Below are 21,038 nucleotides of genomic sequence, written 5' to 3' on the forward strand. Positions count from 1 at the left end.
TACATATTCTTCAAATAAGCTTCTAACTTTTTGTCAATGGGATCCTTAAAGGAGCAGCTATCCTCTATAGGGATCATAGTTCTCTTAGCCAAAGTAGAAATAGCCCCTTCAACTTTAGGCACCGTGCGCCAAGAATCTTTAATGGAGTCAGCAACAGGAAACATATTTTTAAATACAGGAGACGGGGAGAAAGGAATCCCTGGCTTCTCCCATTCCTGTGAAATAATCTCCGTCACACGGTCTGGGACAGGAAAAACTTCTACAGAGGAAGGAACATCATAGTATTTATTAAGTTTACTAAACTTCTTAGGGTTGACAACGACATTAGTATCGGAGTTGTCCAAAGTAGCCAATACCGCCTTTAACAGTACACAAAGGAGTTCAAGCTTAAATCTGAAGTTTACTTCTTCAGTATCAGATGAAGGAAGAATACTGTCCGAATCTGAGATTTCACCCTCAGAGGCTACCAACGTATCCCTCCTCGTCAGACTTATAGGGGAGGGCAATCTGCGTAGCAGTAGGTGGAACAGAAACCTTACTATGAATGTCTAATTTTCCTCTTGTGTTTTCCCAGCATAGGAAAAGCAGATAATGCCGCAAATACAGCAGATCTTTGTGCAGCAACATCTGCAGGCAAATAAACTACTCCAGGAGGCTGAGAGAAACTGCAGGGAACTGTATGTGATGCCAGAGGCTTGGGACATTTGAGGAGAAAGCTGTGGCATTCCCTGAACAGCATTATCCTGAGAGACATTGGGCTCAGAGGGCAACAATTTATCTTTAAATTAAAGTGTTCTAGCTAAGCATGCAGCACAGAATTGCATAGGCAAAACAATGTGTGCCTCAAGGCATAACAAGCATTTGTCAAAAGACACAGAGAATTGATCCATGTCCATATTACTAAATAAAAAATTCAACAAATTGTAGAATTTTTTTTTAAATATACTGTCACTTTAAGAATTTTTAATACCACAGCCGCTTAACGTTATGCAAAAATTCTTTAAAATAATAATAAACCAATCAGGCCCCTACACCTGCCTTACTGTAATACTTTTACACAATTTGGTTGCCAGAAGTCTCTAAAACGGATCATATAGTAGATCGACACTGAAGAGACTGAAATTCAATGACGCTGCTCTGCTCCGTGAATATCCGACAGCAGAGAGAAGTCACATGACCGGCAAAGAGAGGAAACCATGCAGCAAGTAAAAGGTGCGCGTTTCCCTCTGCCTACAACACCTGAGCTTAATTTACACAAACGCTCAAGCAGTCTGTCAGTTAGCTAAGCAAGCAATGAAAACCAACTGCCAAATTTTAAGTTTATACATAAATCCCTGTATAAAACATAAGCCACACACATACTAAAAGTATTTCAACAAAATTAGCCCAAAGAGGAAACATGTCCCAATAAAGGTAAGGTTAACCTACATAATGTGCCTGCCCACTGCCAAAGAAAATCCTGTATAAAGGATTTTAAAAATGTACCCATCTACTGCATGTGACATTCTTCTGAACTGCAAGTCTCCAAGACCTAGAAGACAAAAGGACTTACCTGCAGTCTAGCTGTCCGGTAGGAAGACGGCTCACAAGGCGTGAAAGGACACACAGAGACCTGTAGAACACAAATCCTTAGAGTGCTAAACCCAAATCCTTGCTTGCAGGGAAAAGTAAACAAAAAAGGAATTAATTTCTTCAGACACCAAACTTCACCTCCTCCATTGACAGAGACAAAGAGAATGACTGGGGATTATAGGTAGGGGAGTGACACTATAGCTTTGCTGTGGTGCTCTTTGCCTCCTGCTGCTGGCCAGGAGCGATATTCCCACTAGTAATTGAATGACGTTGTGGACTCTCCATATCTAAGGAAAGAAAAAAAATGTTCCCGTAAGCCAATTCAATATCCCTGAGAATTAATGTTTTGAATCCAGGGATTTTGGACAGATTGTAACCAAGATTTTTGAAAAAGGTTTAATCTGTCCCCCTACCAGTAGTATTGGGTTAGGGGCCGTACCATCATGAGGTTTTGGAGCCCACATAAGGTTTCGTATTCTGTTTGGGTTTATTCCAATTTGAAGAAGGTCTCCAGACTGAGCCAGTTGGTTTAGGGGAGGAGTCAGTGTTCTGTTCTGACAAAAGGAACAAAAACTATTGGGAGCTTTAAATTTCCCTTTTGACTTTTTGTCCTGGAGAAGAAAAACTCCCTTACCTCCAGTGATAGTAAAAATAATAGAATCCAGTTAATATCCCAAACAATTTCTTTCCTTGGAAAGAAAGGGATAGTAATCTAGTCTTAGATACCATACTAGCATTCCATTATTTAAGCCATAAAGCTCTTCTAGTAAAAATAGTTAGACATATTTTGATGTTAATTTTCATGATATCAAATACTGCATTGCAAATAAAATTATTTGCATATTAAAGTAAATTCAAGACATTAGAACATTCAGGGTCAGAAGTCAACTGCTGAGTCTGACTGGATAACCAGAAAGTAGAAGCAGCTGCTATGTCAGCAATAGATATAGCTGGTCTAAGAATATATCCACTACGTAAATATGCCCTTCTTAGATAAGATTCAAGTTTTCTATCTAAAGGGTCTTTAGAAGAAGTACCGTCTTCTAGAGAAATAGTACTGCTCTTCCAGAGTGGAAATGACCCCATCAACTTTGGGAACCGTTTCTCATAACTCTTAGTAAGCAGCAGGTAAGGGATATCGTTTTTTTAAACCTTGAAAAAGGGTTAAAGAGAGACACATGGTTTAGACCATTTTTTTAGCAATCATATCAGAGACAGCATCAGGTAAAGGGAAAATCTCAAGGAGATTAACAATAATTTTAAATAATGAATTAAAACAATTACATGGTTTATCATCAGAAGGTTTAGCTTCTTCACTTCATAAAGTGACTAAGACTTCCTTTAAAAGAGAATGAATATGTTCAATTTTAAACAAAAAGTTGGCAATATCAGGTTCTATATCTGATGAAATCGCCAAAAGAAACAAAAACTTCCAGAATAGTAACTTAATATCTACAGAATGCATTGGCTCAAACGGGCGCCGCTGCAAAACCTTAACAAGATTAAGACTCCAAGGTGGAGCAACAGGTTTAAACACAGGCCTGATTCTGACCAATGCCTGACAAAAAGATTGAACATCTGGCAATTCTGCCAAACGCTTATGCAACAGCACAGATAATGGACAAGACAAAAAGAAACGATGGCACTACTACGGTTGTTTCCCTTTTAAGTTTGAATGTTAATACGCCTATCACAGAGGCTAAAAATATTCAATACGAATCCAATGGGGCGGGTGCTGTACACCTAGCAAAGCTAATAAATAGGAAAAGATTTCAGCACAAGACTGAAAAGGAGTGTACATATATAGCACTCAACAACCGTTGAGGCTGAATTGTGGTTGATGGTACTAGCCAGAACAAATTGAAAATATTATAAATGTCTGATTAAAATGTGTAAAACTTAACCTTTATTGCTATGAATTTAAAAAACAAAACAACACAAACAAACCCTAAATATTAAAAAACATAATTTATGCTTACATGATAAATGTATTTCTCTTGTAGTGTGTTCAGTCCACGGGTCATCCATTACTTATGGGATATATTCTCCTTCCCAACAGGAAGTCGCAAGAGGATCACCCAAGCAGAGCTGCTATATAGCTCCTCCCCTCACATGTCATATCCAGTCATTCGACCGAAACAAGACAAGAAAGGAGAAACTATAGGGTGCAGTGGTGACTGGAGTTTTAATTAAAATTTAGATCTGCCTCAAAAAAGACAGGGCGGGCCGTGGACTGAACACACTACAAGAGAAATAAATTTATCAGGTAAGCATAAATTATGTTTTCTCTTGTTAAGTGTGTTCAGTCCACGGGTCATCCATTACTTATGGGATACCAAAGCACCAAGTACACGGATGATGGGAGGGACAAGGCAGGAACATTAAACAGAAGGAACCACTGCCTGTAGAACCTTTCTCCCAAAAACAGCCTCCGAAGAAGCAAAAGTGTCAAATTTGGAAAAAGTATGAAGTGAAGACCAAGTTGCAGCCTTGCAAATCTGTTCAACAGAGGCCTCATTCTTAAAGGCCCAGGTGAAAGCCACAGCTCTAGTGGAATGAGCTGTAATTCTTTCAGGCGGCTGCTGTCCAGCAGTCTCATAGGCTAAACGTATTATGCTACGAAGCCAAAAAGAGAGAGAGAGGTAGCCGAAGCCTTTTGACCTCTCCTCTGTCCAGAGTAAACGACAAACAGAGAAGTTTGCCGAAAATCTTTAGTTGCCTGTAAGTAGAACTTCAGGGCACGGACTACGTCCAGATTATGCAAAAGACGTTCCTTCTTTCAAGAAGGATTAGGACATAATGATGGAACAACAATCTCTTGATTGATATTCCTGTTAGAAACAACCTTAGGTAAAAACCCAGGTTTAGTACGCAGGACTACCTTGTCTGAATGGAAAATCAGATAAGGAGAATCACAATGTAAGGCAGATAACTCAGAGACTCTTCGAGCCGAGGAAATAGCCATCAAAAACAGAACTTTCCAAGATAAAAGCTTAATATCAATGGAATGAAGGGGTTCAAACGGAACACCCTGAAGAACTTTAAGAACCAAGTTTAAGCTCCACGGAGGAGCAACAGCTTTAAACACAGGCTTAATCCTAGCCAAAAGCCTGACAAAAGGCCTGGACGTCTGGATTCTCTGCCAGACGCTTGTGTAAAAGAATAGACAGAGAAGAAATCTGTCCCTTTAGCGAACTAGCGGATAAACCCTTTTCTAAACCCTCTTGTAGAAAAGACAATATCCTAGGAATCCTAACCTTAGTCCATGAGTAACTCTTGGATTCACACCAATATAAATATTTACGCCATATCTTATGGTAAATTTTTCTGGTCGCAGGTTTCTGAGCCTGTATTAATGTATCAATAACCGACTCCGAGAAACCACGCTTCGATAGAATCAAGCGTTCAATCTCCATGCAGTCAGCCTCAGAGAGATTAGGTTTGGATGGTTGAAAGGACCCTGAATTAGAAGGTCCTGCCTCAGAGGCAGAGTCCATGGTGGACAGGACGACATGTCCACTAGGTCTGCATACCAGGTCCTGCGTGGCCACGCAGGCGCTATCAGAATCACCGATGCTCTCTCCTGTTTGATCTTGGCAATCAGTCGAGGCAGTAACGGAAAAGGTGGAAACACATAAGCCATGTTGAAAACCCAAGGGGCTGCTAGTGCATCTATCAGCACCGCCCCCGGGTCCCTGGACCTGGATCCGTAGCACGGAAGCTTGGCATTCTGGCGAGATGCCATGAGATCCAGTTCCGGTTTGCCCCAACGAAGAATCAGTTGAGCAAATATCTCCGGATGAAGTTCCCACTCCCCCGGATGAAAAGTCTGGCGACTTAGAAAGTCCGCCTCCCAGTTTTCCACGCCTGGGATGTAGATCGCTGACAGGTGGCAAGAGTGAGACTCTGCCCAGCGAATTATCTTTGAGACTTCTAACATCGCTAGGGAACTCCTGGTTCCTCCTTGATGATTGATGTAAGCTACAGTCGTGATGTTGTCCGACTGAAACCTGATGAACCTCAGTGTTGCTAACTGAGGCCAAGCTAGGAGAGCATTGAATATTGCTCTCAATTCCAGAATGTTTATTGGAAGGAGTTTCTCCTCCTGAGTCCACGATCCCTGAGCCTTTAGGGAGTTCCAGACTGCGCCCCAGCCTAGTAGGCTGGCATCTGTTGTTACAATCGACCAATCTGGTCTGCGAAAGGTCATTCCTTTGGACAGATGAACCCGAGACAACCACCAGAGAAGAGAATCCATGGTCTCCTGGTCCATATACAGTAAAGGGGACAGATCTGAGTAATCCCCATTCCACTGACTTAGCATGCATAATTGCAGCGGTCTGAGATGCAGGCGCGCAAATGGCACTATGTCCATTGCCGCGACCATTAAGCCGATTACTTCCATGCACTGAGCTACTGATGGGCTTGGAATGGAATGAAGGACACGGCAAGCATTTAGAATTTTTGATAACCTGGACTCCGTCAGGTAAATCTTCATCTCTACAGAATCTATAAGAGTCCCTAGGAAAGGGACCCTTGTGAGTGGAAACAGAGAACTCTTTTCCATGTTCACTTTCCACCCATGCGACCTCAGAAAAGCTAGAACTATCTCTGTATGAGACTTTGCATTTTGAAAACTTGACGCTTGTATCAGAATGTCGTCTAGGTACGGAGCCACCGCTATGCCTCGCGGTCTTAGTACCGCCAGAAGCGAACCCAGAACCTTTGTAAAAATTCTCGGAGCCGTAGCTAACCCGAAGGGAAGAGCTACAAACTGGTAATGCCTGTCTAGAAAGGCAAACCTTAGGTACCGATAATGATCTTTGTGAATCGGTATGTGAAGGTAGGCATCCTTTAAGTCCACTGTGGTCATATACTGACCCTCTTGGATCATGGGTAGGATGGTCCGAATGGTTTCCATCTTGAACGATGGAACCCTTAGGAATTTGTTTAAGACTTTTAAGTCTAAGATTGGTCTGAAGGTTCCCTCTTTTTTGGGAACCACAGATTTGAGTAAAACCCTTGCCCTTGTTCCGTTCGCGGAACTGGGTGGATCACTCCCATCACTAAGAGGTCTTGTACACATTGTAGAAATGCCTCTTTCTTTATTAGGTTTGTTGATAACCTTGACAGATGAAACCTCCCTTGTGGAGGAGAAGTTTTGAAATCCAGAAGGTATCCCTGAGATATAATCTCCAACGTTCAGGGATCCTGTACATCTCTTGCCCAAGCCTGGTCTTCGGAAAGGGGGCCCTGTCTTCATGCTGTCTTAGGGGCGGAAGTAGGCTTTCTGGCCTGCTTGCCCTTGTTCCATGACTGGTTGCCTTCCAACCTTGTCTGTAACGAGCAGTAGTTCCTTCCTGTTTTGGAGCGGAGGAAGTTGATGCTGCTCCTGCCTTGAAATTACGAAAGGCACGAAAATTAGACTGTTTGGCCTTTGATTTGGCCCTGTCCTGAGGAAGGGTGTGGCCCTTACCTCCAGTAATGTCAGCAATAATTTCCTTCAAGCCGGGCCCGAATAAGGTCTGCCCTTTGAAAGGAATATTCAGTAGTTTAGATTTAGAAGTTACATCTGCTGACCAGGATATAAGCCATAGCGCTCTGCGCGACTGTATGGCGAATCCGGAATTCTTAGCCGTAAGTTTGGTTAAATGCACTACGGCATCCGAAACAAACGCGTTAGCTAACTTAAGCGTTCTAAGCTTGCTCAAAGTCTCATCCAATGGTGCTGTGCGAATCGCCTCTTCCAGAGACTCAAACCAGAATGCCGCTGCAGCAGTGACAGGCGCAATGCATGCAAGAGGCTGTAATATAAAACCTTGTTGAACAAACATTTTCTTAAGGTAACCCTCTAATTTTTTATCCATTGGATCTGAGAAAGCACAACTATCCTCCACCGGGATAGTGGTACGTTTGGCTAAAGTAGAAACTGCTCCCTCCACCTTAGGGACCGTCTGCCATAAGTCTCGTGTGGCGGCGTTTATAGGGAACATTTTTCTAAAAATCGGAGGAGGGGAAAAGGGCACACCAGGTCTATCCCACTCCTTGCTAATAATCTCTGTAAGCCTTTTCGGTATAGGAAAAACGTCAGTACACACCGGTACCGCATAGTATTTATCCAGCCTACATAATTTCTCTGGGATTGCAACCGTGTCACATTCATTCAGAGCCGCTAACACCTCCCCTAGCAACACGCGGAGGTTCTCAAGCTTAAATTTAAAATTTGAAATTTCTGAATCCGGTCTCCCCGAATCAGAACCGTCACCCACAGAATGAAGCTCTCCGTCCTCATGTTCTGCAAATTGTGACGCAGTATCAGACATGGCTCTCGTGTCATCGGCGCGCTCTGTCCTGAACCCAGAGCTATCGCGCTTGCCTCTTAACTCGGGCAGATTGGATAATACTTCTTTCATAACATTAGCCATATCATGTAAAGTGATTTGTAAGGGCCTTGATGTACTTGGCGCCACAATCTCACGCACCTCCTGAGCGGGAGGCGAAGGTACTGACACGTGAGGAGAGTTAGTCGGCATAACTTCCCCCTCGTTGTCTGGTGATAATTTCTTTATCGGTAAAGATTGACTTTTATTTAAAGTAATATCAATACAATTGGTACACATATTTCTATTGGGCTCCACATCGGCTTTTAAACATAATGAACAAGCAGATTCCTCTGTATCAGACATGTTTAAACAGACTAGCAATGAAGCTAGCAAGCTTGGAAATTACTTTCAATAAGTTTACAAGCAATATAAAAAACGCTGCAGAGCTTTTCAAAAACACAGTTGAATAACAATTAACTAATTCAGTTATAGCCAACAATTTTTAACAGTAAATGTATTAAATAGCAGAGGATTGCACCCATTAGCAAAAGGATGATTAACCCCTCAATACCCAAAAACGGATAATCGAATTAGGATTTAACGCTTTTATCACAGTCAAACACACTGTCACAGGTCTGCTGTGACTGATTACCTCCCTCAAAAACGAATTTTGAAGACCCCTGAGCTCTCTAGAGACATCCTGGATCAAGGAGGAAGAAGCAGGAAGACTGTGCTAGAATTTTAACTGCGCAACAAGGCGCTAAAAAAAGGCCCCTCCCACTCATATTACAGTGGGAGACCTGATATAACAGTTTCTATGCAGAAAAATACGTTAGCCATGTGGAAAAAAAATCATGCCCAAAAAGATTTATCACCAAAGTACCTCACAAAACGAATAACATGCCAGTAAACGTTTTAAAAACAAACTTTTTCAATGTCATGCAAAGTTATCACTAAGCCTGCTACCAGTCGCTTCTACTGCAGATAAGGCTTAAGCATTATTTCAGTATTAACAGTATTTTCCCAGTCAAATTCTAGTCCCTAGAAAATAACTCAACTGCGCATACATTTATCAGCCTGATACCAGTCGCTACTACTGCATTTAAGGCTGTACATCATATGGGTAACAGCAGTGTTTTCTTAGTCAATTCCATTCACAGAAAATATTGTACTGCACATACCTCATTTGCGGGGGACAACGCATGCTATTCCTATTTTCTGAAGTTACCCCAACTCCTCAGAATGTCGAGAACAGCCAGTGGATTTTAGTTACGTCTGCTAAGATCATAGAAAACGCAGGCAGATTCTTCTTCCAAATACTGCCTGAGATAGAAAAACAGCACACTCCGGTGCAATTTAAAATAAACTTTTGATTGAAGAATAATTAAGTAAAAACTCCAACTCCTCTCGCGACCTCCTTCTTTGTTGAGGGTTGCAAGAGAATGACTGGGTATGACATGTGAGGGGAGGAGCTATATAGCAGCTCTGCTTGGGTGATCCTCTTGCAACTTCCTGTTGGGAAGGAGAATATATCCCATAAGTAATGGATGACCCGTGGACTGAACACACTTAACAAGAGAAACACAGTCACGGATATGTGGGCAAACAGCACAGGTATAGTGACTGCCCCTAATAAATTGGAGCACCAATCGAGATATTATCACTAGAACAAACTGAATAATTACTTGGAAGTTGTCTAGTCTCCTATGTAATGTGAAGATATTAAACAATATAATAGGAGAAATGACTGCAGTGTTCGCCTCTCCTACATAATACAGGCAATATAAGGGGATATGAAAAGTCAGACTAATATATCACTGGATCTTGTTTACTGATAATTAAATTATTACTCTAAGTCAAATAGGTTTGTGCAGCTAAGACTTAAAGTAATAGTTGTTCAGCAGCAAAAGATTATATAGATGATCTTAATGTATCACCATCCATAGTGTGGACCCTAAAATAATTGATAACTTATATAGGTATCTTTATTGGTTTTGACATTAGACTCTATATTCCCTGGATAAGGTACTTGAAAGGAAGATCAATATGCTTCACATGTGTATTAATAGAGTGTTTGTTTTGGCACAGTATTGACCGTTAGTACACTGTCAGTTGACTTATAAAGGTTCCTTTATTTTTTATAATACTGGAATATATACGCCACAAATGTGGTATAGAGATAGTCAATAGTTTCACCTATATCACATCAGGTAAAGTAAGTCAATATTATTTATTTATTGAATAGAGTATTAAACCTATTATTGACTAGGATGTCCAAATCTCCATGTAGCTGTATATTAAATATTGACACTAGTTTCAACACAGGTTTTTTTCGTTATAGAAATAGTCTTTAGGATATTATTCTAAGGCAGAACTGATTTGTGTAGCGGAGATTCTAGGATAATTGTTCTACTGTGATACAAGATTGTCTGACTTATCTTGATATAACATAATTTATGTAAGAACTTACCTGATAAATTCATTTCTTTCAAATTAGCAAGAGTCCATGAGCTAGTGACGTATGGGATATACATTCCTACCAGGATGGGCAAAGTTTCCCAAACCTCAAAATGCCTATAAATACACCCCTCACCACACCCACAATTCAGTTTAACGAATAGCCAAGAAGTGGGGTGATAAGAAAGGAGCAAAAGCATCAAAAATAAGGAATAAGAATAATTGTGCTTTATACAAAAAAAATCATAACCACCACAAAAAAGGGTGGGCCTCATGGACTCTTGCTAATATGAAAGAAATGAATTTATCAGGTAAGTTCTTACATAAATTATGTTTTCTTTCATGTAATTAGCAAGAGTCCATGAGCTAGTGACGTATGGGATAGCAGATACCCAAGATGTGGAACTTCCACGCAAGAGTCACTAGAGAGGGAGGGATAAAATAAAGACAGCCAATTCCGCTGAAAAAAAAAAATAATCCACAACCCAAATCAAAAAGTTTTAATCTTATAATGAAAAAAACTGAAATTATAAGCAGAAGAATCAAACTGAAACAGCTGCCTGAAGTACTTTTCTACCAAAAACTGCTTCAGAAGAAGAGAAAACATCAAAATGGTAGAATTTAGTAAAAGTATGCAAAGAAGACCAAGTTGCTGCTTTGCAAATCTGATCAACAGAAGCTTCATTCCTAAAAGCCCAGAAAGTAGAAACTGACCTAGTAGAATGATCAGTAATCCTTTGAGGCGGGGATTTACCCGACTCTACATAAGCATGATGAATCAAAGACTTTAACCAAGACGCCAAAGAAATGGCAGAAGCCTTCTGACCTTTCCTAGAACCAGAAAAGATAACAAATAGACTAGAAGTCTTTCTGAAATCTTTAGTAGCTTCAACATAATATTTCAAAGCTCTTACTACATCCAAAGAATGTAAAGATCTTTCCAGAGAATTCTTAAGATTAGGACACAATGAAGGGACAACAATTTCTCTACTAATGTTGTTAGAATTCACAACCTTAGGTAAAAAATTAAATGAAGTCCGCAACACCGCCTTATCCTGATGAAAAATCAGAAAAGGAGATTCACAAGAAAGAGCAGATAACTCAGAAACTCTTCTAGCAGAAGAGATGGCCAAAAGGAACAAAACTTTCCAAGAAAGTAATTTAATATCCAGAGAATGCATAGGTTCAAACGGAGGAGCCCGTAAAGCCCTCAGAACCAAATTGAGACTCCAAGGAGGAGAGATTGACTTAATGACAGGCTTGATACAAACCAAAGCCTGTACAAAACAATGAATATCAGGATGATTAGCAATCTTTCTGTGAAAAAGAACCGAAAGAGCAGAGATTTGTCCTTTTAAGGAACTTGCAGACAAACCCTTATCCAAACCATCTTGAAGAAATTGTAAAATTCTAGGAATTCTAAAAGAATGCCAAGAGAATTTATGTGAAGAACACCAAGAAATGTAAGTCTTCCAGACTCGGTAATAGATCTTTCTAGACACAGATTTACGAGCCTGTAACATAGTATTAATCACTGAGTCAGAGAAACGTCTATGACTAAGTATTAAGCGTTCAATCTCCATACCTTCAAATTTAATGATTTGAGATCCTGATGGAAAAATGGGCCTTGAGACAGAAGGTCTGGCCTTAACGGAAGTGTCCAAGGTTGGCAACTTGCCATCCGAACGAGATCCGCATACCAAAACCTGTGTGGCCATGCTGGAGCCACCAGCAGTTCAAACGAACGCTCCATTAGGATTTTGGAAATCACTCTTGGAAGAAGAACTAAAGGCGGAAAGAAATAAGCAGGTTGATAATTCCAAGGAAGTGACAACACGTCCACTGCTTCCGCCTGAGGATCAATGGATCTGGACAGATACCTGCGAAGTTTCTTGTTTAGATGAGAGGCCATCAGATCTATTTCTGGAAGTCCCCAGATTTGAACAATCTGAAGAAATACCTCTGGGTGAAGAGACCATTCGCCCGGATGTAACGTCTAGCGGCTGAGATAATCCGCTTCCCAATTGTCTATACCTGGGATGTGAACCACAGAAATTAGACAGGAGCTGGATTCCGCCCATACAAGTATCCGAGATACTTCTTTCATAGCCTGAGGACTGTGAGTCCCCCCTTGATGATTGACATATGCCACGGTTGTGACATTGTCTGTCTGAAAACAAATAAACGATTCTCTCTTCAGAAGAGGCCAGAACTAAAGAGCTCTAAAAATCGCACAGAGTTCCAAAATGTTGATTGGTAATCTCGCCTCCTGAGATTCCCAAACCCCCTGCGCTGTCAGAGATCCCCTTACAGCCCCCCAACCTGAAAGACTCATCTGTTGAGATCACAGTCCAGGTTGGACGAACAAAAGAGGCCCCTTGAACTAAACGATGGTGATCTAACCACCAAGTCAAAGAAGATCGAACATTGGGATTTAAGGATATTAATTGTGATATCTTTGTATAATCCCTGCACCATTGGTTCAGCATACAAAGCTGAAAAGATCTCATGTGAAAACGAGCAATAGGGATTGCGTCCGATGCAGCAGTCATGAGACCTAAAATTTCCATGCACAAAGCTACCGAAGGGAAAGATTGAGACTGAAGGTTTCGACAAGCTGAAACCAATTTCTGACGTCTCTTTTCTGTTAGAGACAAAGTCATGGACACTGAATCTATTTGGAAACCCAAAAAGGTTACCCTTGTCTGAGGAATCAAGGAACTCTTTGGTAACTTGATCCTCCAACCATGTCTTTGAAGAAACAACACAAGCTGATTTGTGTGAGATTCTGCAGAATGTAAAGACTGAGCAAGTACCAAGATATCGTCCAAATAAGGAAATACCGCAATACCCTGCTCCCTTATTACAGAAAGAAGGGCACCAAGAACCTTCGAAAAGATCCTTGGAGCTGTTGCTAGGCCAAAAGGAAGAGCAACAAACTGGTAATGCTTGTCTAGAAAAGAGAATCTCAGGAACTGATAATGGTCCTGATGAATTGGAATATGAAGATATGCATCCTGTAAGTCTATTGTGGACATATAATGCCCTTGCTGAACAAAAGGCAGAAAAGTCCTTATAGTTACCATCTTGAATGTTGGTATCCTTACATAACGATTCAATATTTTTAGATCCAGAACTGGTCTGAAAGAATTCTCTTTCTTTGGAACAATGAACAGATTTGAATAAAAACCCAGGCCCTGTTCCAGAACTGGAACTGGCACAATTACCCCAGCTGACTCCAGATCTGAAACACATTTCAGAAACGCTTGAGCCTTTACTGGGTTTACTGGAATGCGTGAAAGAAAGAATCTTCTCACAGGCGGTCTTACCTTGAAACCTATTCTGTACCCTTGTGAAACAATGTTCTGAATCCAAAGACTTTGAATCGAATTGAGCCAAACATCTTTGAAAAATCGTTACCAGCCCCCTACCAGCAGTGCTGGAATGAGGGCCGCACCTTCATGCGGATTTGGGAGCTGGTTTTGACTTTCTAAAAGGCTTGGATTTATTCCAGACTGGAGAAAGTTTCCAAACGGAAACTGTTCCTTTAGAGGAAGGGTCAGGCTTTTGTTTCTTATTCTGACGAAAGGAACGAAAACGATTAGCAGCCCTATATTTACCTTTAGATTTGTTATCCTGAGGTAAAAAGGCTCCCTTCCCCCCAGTAACAGTTGAAATTATTGAGTCTAACTGAGAACCAAATAATTTATTACCTTGGAAAGAAAGAGAAAGCAAAGTTGACTTAGAAGTCATATCTGCATTCCAAGACTTAAGCCATAAAGCTTTTCTAGCTAAAATAGCTAACGATATATACCTGACATCAATTCTGATGATATCGAAAATGGCATCACAAACAAAGTTATTAGCATGTTGAAGGAGTCTAACAATGCAATAAGCATTATAGTCTGACACTTGTTGCGCTAAAGCCTCCAACCAGAAAGTTGAAGCTGCAGCAACATCAGCCAAAGAAATAGCAGGTCTAAGAAGATTACCTGAACATAAATAAGCCTTCCTTAGAAAGGATTCAAGCTTCCTATCTAAAGGATCCTTAAACGAAGTACTATCTGCCGTAGGAAGAGTAGTACGTTTAGCAAGAGTAGAGATAGCCCCATCAACTTTGGGGATTTTCTCCCAAAACTCTAATCAGATGGCAAAGGGTACAATTTCTTAAACCTTGGAGAAGGAGTAAATGAAGTACCCAGACTATTCCATTCCCTAGAAAATACTTCTGAAATAGCATCAGGAACTGGAAAAACTTCTGGAATAACTACATGAAGTTTAAAAACTGAATTTAAACGCTTAGTAGTTTTAATATAAAGAGGACTAGACTCCTCCATATCTAATGCAATCAACATTTCTTTAAGTAAAGAACGAATAAACTCCATCTTAAACAAATATGAAGATTTATCAGTGTCAATATCTGAGGTAGAATCTTCTGAACCAGATAGATCCTCATCAGAAATAGATAAGTCAGAATGATGGCGGTCATTTAAAAATTCATCTGAAATATGTGAAGTTTTAAAAGACCTCTTACGTTTACTAGAAGGAGGAATAACAAACAGAGCCTTCCGAATAGAATTAGAAACAAATTCTTTAACATTAACAGGAACATCCTGAACATTAGATGTTGAAGGAACAACAACAGGTAATGGATTATTACTAATGGAAATATTATCAGCGTTGGATAGCTTATCAACAAATGCACTTAGCTTTGGTAGAACCGAAAGTAATATTTCCCCTAGTAATATTCAGTAGCTGCTTAAGATCTCGGGGTTCCATATTCAAGCGTTTAAATATAGATTTACGACTTAATCCCCTAAATTAGATCAAAAAGCTAGGAGCTGTTGAAAAACACGTCTGGCCATGTCGGCGGTTGAATCCGCCCCCCCCCCCCCTAAATTGCCTTTTTTAATTTTTAACGACAAAATTTAGGTTTAGGAAGCATGAGAACCCACAATTATGTTTCAAGTAATTTCTTCAGCTTAAGTTTCTCCAGGATTTTTAAGTGGGCCGCTCTACGATGACAGTAGAGGTTTTTTGGGCATAACAATTGCTAGAAATAACGGTCTTCCTTTAAAGTGTAGATGTTAATAGTTAAACCAAGCTCAGCTCACAAAATATGTAGCCATTCATTCAATCCCAGAGAACTAATAACAGGTAAACTAAGTAAACACACTATACAACAAAACTATAAAAAGTTGCACATATTTTTTTTTATAGCTTTATTAGGGAAATGTTCCTGTTTATCTAGACAAGGGCTATCTTCTAGTTAATACTATGTTTATAGTAAATTATCTATACAACAATATTTTTTGAGTAACTTACCTGAATCCATTTATCAGGTATAGCCATTGACAATCGATAGTCAAATCCTGCACCACCCTGCGTTGTAGGACAGCAAAGAGCGGGCATCCCTGACACATCCTAAAAAAAAAAAGTGATAGTTTTTATTTTCTTTATTAGCATGAGCAATCAAACAAGTTAAGTGAAAAACTGTAACAGCAGTTGATCTACTGCCATTTACCAAGTCCAACTAAAAGTAGAGCCAAAATGATAAATAACAAAAACCATGAGTGGCCAATGACTATCAGAAAAAAGAAAATAATAATATTTAAAAACTTATTTTAAAATTCTCTTCATTTTAGACTTTTTTTTATTTTTTAAAGTGAATGTAAATTTTTATGCTAAAGTGCTCGGTTTTTAAAAAATTGATTAAAAACAGGGGCATTTTAATTAATCAAAATTTAGATTTCACTCGTGTTGTGAAAAATACTTACCTTTTAAACTTGACAGCTGATCCAGTTTCCTCCAGTCGTCGCAAGCCATTTCTGAGGTCAAAAATGATGGTTGGGTCATCCTCCAATTACGGCTTTCCCCCGTGGAATTAGTGTCTGATTCAATGCCATGATTGGAGGAAGCCAGATTCCTCATTTTAGAGCCAGGAAGAGGCTTTGCGGCGGGTGGAGGAAGCTGGATATGCTTTCAAGAATAAAAGGTACGTATTTTTTCACAACACGAGTGAAATGTAAATTTTGATTTAATAAAGTACCCCTGTTTTTAATCAAATTTTACATTCACTTTAAATCTGGCAAAATACTACTTAAATAACCCGATTTTTGGAGAACTGTTAATAACACTATCATGCGTTCCCTAGCTATCACGTCCCTTCTGACACTTTTAAACTCCAGCTGAAACCCCCCCCCCCCCAAAAAAAAAAAAAAAAACAACCACAAACAAGAAAGTGAAGACTACATCCCACATTTAGTAAATGGGGCAAAACTTGATATTGAGAATAAAAAAATACCATAAACTCCAATGTGTCATTTGAAATGTAGAGATCTAAGATTGTCTTCTTGGCAAAATGCTTTTATATCAAACAATGGAAGAATTTTAAATTGTTGTCCTTCATAGTGACTCAAATACACACCGAAGCGAACTTCCTGCTCTCCACTTTGTCATAAACAGAAAGAAAGTCAAACAAGCACACTTTTATCAATGTGACCTACAATAAGCAATGGGAGAGGATACCCCCCCTTCTAACATACTTTGGCCTTTCTATTACTCCAAGTACAGTGACTTTCTGGATTAAATATTTGTTTCTAGCCTGTTTGGAGAAATGTTTAAAGATAAACATAAACAGGCTATTTCATCTCCTATTTATTCACCTGCATGCTTTTAATATCACTTTGACAGGCAGGCTCCCTGACAATCTGGATAACAATGTTATCAAAAATATTTACTGGTTTGCGAGTAAGAACATAAAAAAAAAAAAATCATGTTTCCAATATTGCAACCTTTGTTTATCATTCAATAATGTATTATCTGGGAAAACAATGGTAAAACCTACATAAACCTCTGCTTATGAGGTTTTAATAGGATGCAAAAAAATCACCTAGTCAGAAATTCTGTTCTTCAAAATAAAGCACATAGTGCAAATACTTTCTATAGCTCATAATTAAACAACTCCAGGGACAGAAAAAAGCAAGCAGCAATTCTGCCATTTCAGGAAATACTTAACCCAAAGAATGCATGAGAAAATCATATAGCAGCACAAGAAAGTCTCACCGATGGCTGATATAATTTGCCATGTTGGTAGAGATGGGAAGGCCCCAGGGAGAAAAAAAAAAAAGGGAGGTCGGGTGACCCATCTATTTTTTTTCTGGAAAAACTAGGGAAAAATTGAGTATAGAAATATTATTCATATTTGTAAATGTTTAATATTATTTCTAAAAACAATAAAACATGAAGACTTTATGTAAAGTCTCAAATTATTGCAATTAATGTACCTTTAACAGAGCAAATCCTGGAATACAATTCAAATACTAAGAAAATACTAAGATGCAATTCTCAAATAAAATAAATATACATGTGTCTCTAGAGAGCACTGCAGGGGGAATTTTTTTTTATTTGTGGACTCTATTTTGTTGGTATAGTTGATGGAGCCGTTTATGTCCTCTGTTAGGCATTAAAATATGGTTAAATGTTCAGAATTGAGATGAATTTAAACTCTTACCTTTCAATTAACTGCATTAGATTGTCTTCATGGCCTTATCTTTACAGCATATTGTTTACCTGTAATCTGGCCATTGTTCTTCGCCACCCCCCCATTCTCTCAGTAAAATAGTGAGACCAACATCCAGCTTTTGGAAACATTGCCACAGTGCAATTTCTTCTGAGAAAATACCACCAAAGGGAAAATGCTTTAGCAAATGCTACAAGGATGACAAAACACATCCTTGCATGCGAGAGGTGTCCTAAAGACATTAAACAATATTTAATGGAATTAAATGAGGAGGGCCATAGCAATGAAAGTGCAAATAACTTTTCCCTTTAACGTTCCCATTCCAGAAAACTATTTTTGCTCTCTCTTTAACAGCTACATCACCAAAAAAGGCTTGTCCCCTAACAGCATATTTAAGTAAGCAAAACTGCAAACAAATGCCTCAAAAATAATACACAATACCTTTACTTATAGATAGGATGACACCTGAAAATGAGGAAAAAGTTGATCAAGCTCTTGGAAGAGCAATCTATTCTAAATATCTGTTACCCAATCAAATTTTTCTCAAAACTCCCCACAGCCAGGAGGGTGTTCCCATCTTGTTTTATTAAGGTGCCTATGGGGGTCCTCCTAAACACCATTCTATAATGGAAATTAGTGCTTTCTTCCTGTTTGGTACATTGAATCAGTAGAAGGATTTAAAGGAGACAAAATAGCGCTCATAGTTTTGTTATGTTGATGGTTTCTTCAGTTTTTCATTATTTGGGAGAAGAGGGGGGTTGCCTGTTCTCATGTACTGACAAGAGAGGTTGCTTTTAGTTCTTGTGTACTTAACATGTCTGGACATTGTAGTTCCATTTAAAAAAAACAAAAATTAAAAAAATAAATAAAAAAAGTTTAATTTTTACTGAATAAGCTGTACTTTTATTTCAGGCATAATATTTTCATGCACACTGCATTTTAATGTTTCCACTGTAACAAAACTACTTTTAATTTGTAAAAAAAAAAAAAAAAGTAGTACTCCACTCTCTGCATTTTTTTTTCTCCAAATCTTTTCCCCAGACAAAAAAAAGGTTGTTTTTCTTTTCACATGGCTTCAAAATTTCCGGAAATTTTACATCTCTACATGTGTGTAAAAATTGTGTTACTCAATCCAAAGAAACGAGCGGGAGCAGCCTCAATTAAAAAGCAAACTTTAATTCCATGATTTAAAACTCTCCATGTAAGGGCAAATGGAGTCTGATACAATGAAAAAGGAAACACAGTATACGCGTTTTGGCGTAAGCCATACTCACTACTGTTAAAAAGTGCACACTAACAGTGGCGTCACTAGGGTTGGTGTCACCCGGTGCGGTAAGTTATGGTGTCACCCCCCCCCCCAGAAAGCAGACACACACAAAAACACAGGCACACACACATACAAACACTCAGACACACTTAAAAACATACTCAGATGCACACACAAACACTCGGAAACACACTCAGACACACACACACAAAAACACTGAGACACACACACACACAAAAACTCAGACACACACTTACAAAATATGTAAACTGCACTGCATTAATTATAAAGCGCATGCCTAGAGCTGCTCCCTGGCTCAGCAGAGCATCAAATGAAAGATAAACAGAGCACTCTAAAAATAAATCACTAAAGAATTGTTTAAGTGCAAACTATAAAAATTCTGCTCTCTGACTCTGTTCCAAGCCTGTCAGTGCACAGCCCCGGGCCATGTGCCTACCGCTTCTTATGGCCAATCACCTCTGCACTCTGCCCACCCCCAGACCCCCGCCCGTCACTCCTACCTGTTCAGTGTGCACTTAGTGTACCGTAACCGTAATGGTCTGGTGGGCATCATACGTAGCTCCTTCACTTTAAAGACACTGTCAAACAGTCATGCGGTCAGGTGCCAAGCATCCCCTCATGATTTGCCAGTTCCCGTTTAGAGAGACACCACAGCAGTGAGTGACTCCACTGCTCCACATGTCACTGAGCAGTGAGCACAGATAGGCAGGCAGGTTTAAGCTAGCAGCGCAACTTTGCAAGCCCCACGGCATGCCCACAACATTCATAGCGAAATTGGGCAGGGGAGAAGCAAAGTACAAACAAGCAAAAGCAGCCGGGAAAACTATTTGTTGAAATTGCAGCACTGGCTCAAGGGGCAAAAAAATTGTGTGTCTACAACTTCCCCACTCCCACCAATGTTCACAAATGCCAGCCCCTCTAATAAAAAAAAAATCTATGCATCTCAACATTGTATTTCTTTGAATTTCAATAAAATTCAAAAAAAAAAAAAAAAAATTTTTTTTTGGCGTCACCCCCTGGAGGGTGTCACCCGGGTGCGCCGCCCCCCCCCCCCAGTGACACCACTGCACACTAATGCTGGTTTAAAAAAGGGGTGTACTGGATACGCATTGGATAAGACCTGAAAATGCCTAACCAATCACAAAGTATCAGCCCTTGCTAGGTATATCATAAGCAATTATACAGTGTTATACAATTAATCACAAAAATGCATTACATTACTATACAATATAACTCTCCTATTCAGCAGACAATTATTAAAAAGGCTTAACATACATATTATAGGTAAACCATAATCGATTTCCAATAAGACATTCTTAAATAGACATCAGCTCATCAATAAGATATATATATATATATATATATATATATATATATATATATATATAAAACCTCAATATGTCACTGTCTATTACCTTAGAAAGGAAAAAATATTATTATAATGGAATGCCTGGTGTTAGTAGAAATATGTTGATAGATCATAATACATAGGAATGCAGGAAAGAGTTAATGTATATGGGATAGAAAACTCTGGATAATTAAGTACAGATTAGAATTAAGGAAAAGAGTTATATAAATGAGTACATGGATGCAATAATTAATTGATGTAAAAATAAGGAATATGTGCCCCAAAGTTATTAATTACATGAGAATATTGAATAGTTATTATTCCCAATAGTTAATTAAATTGTAATCTGCATTAAGCCCAAGGGGAACCTTAGTGGACAACTTGAAAATCCATAGCATCTCTCGTTTTTCCAAAAGCTTTTGTCTGCCCCCCCTCGTCTTGGTGGGGGGACTTTATCAATCGCTAGTCACCTGAAGCTAGAGACATTTTTGTCATGCATAGTGGATTTACCCACATTTATGGTGGATA

The 21,038-nt window shown here is 39.3% G+C and overlaps 1 protein-coding gene across 1 annotated transcript in view; it reads right to left on the reverse strand.

The window, feature by feature from the left end:
- Positions 1-21,038, reverse strand: part of GBE1 (1,4-alpha-glucan branching enzyme 1) — a gene marked incomplete in the record, with an annotated part of 419,714 nt that overhangs the window by 211,614 nt on the left and 187,062 nt on the right. The window contains 1 exon segment of the mRNA XM_053705194.1: positions 15,678-15,776. Coding sequence (XP_053561169.1) covers positions 15,678-15,776 — 99 coding nt within the window.

The sequence above is a fragment of the Bombina bombina genome, chromosome 3, assembly GCF_027579735.1.
Source record: "Bombina bombina isolate aBomBom1 chromosome 3, aBomBom1.pri, whole genome shotgun sequence".
In the NCBI taxonomy this organism is placed as follows: domain Eukaryota; kingdom Metazoa; phylum Chordata; class Amphibia; order Anura; family Bombinatoridae; genus Bombina; species Bombina bombina.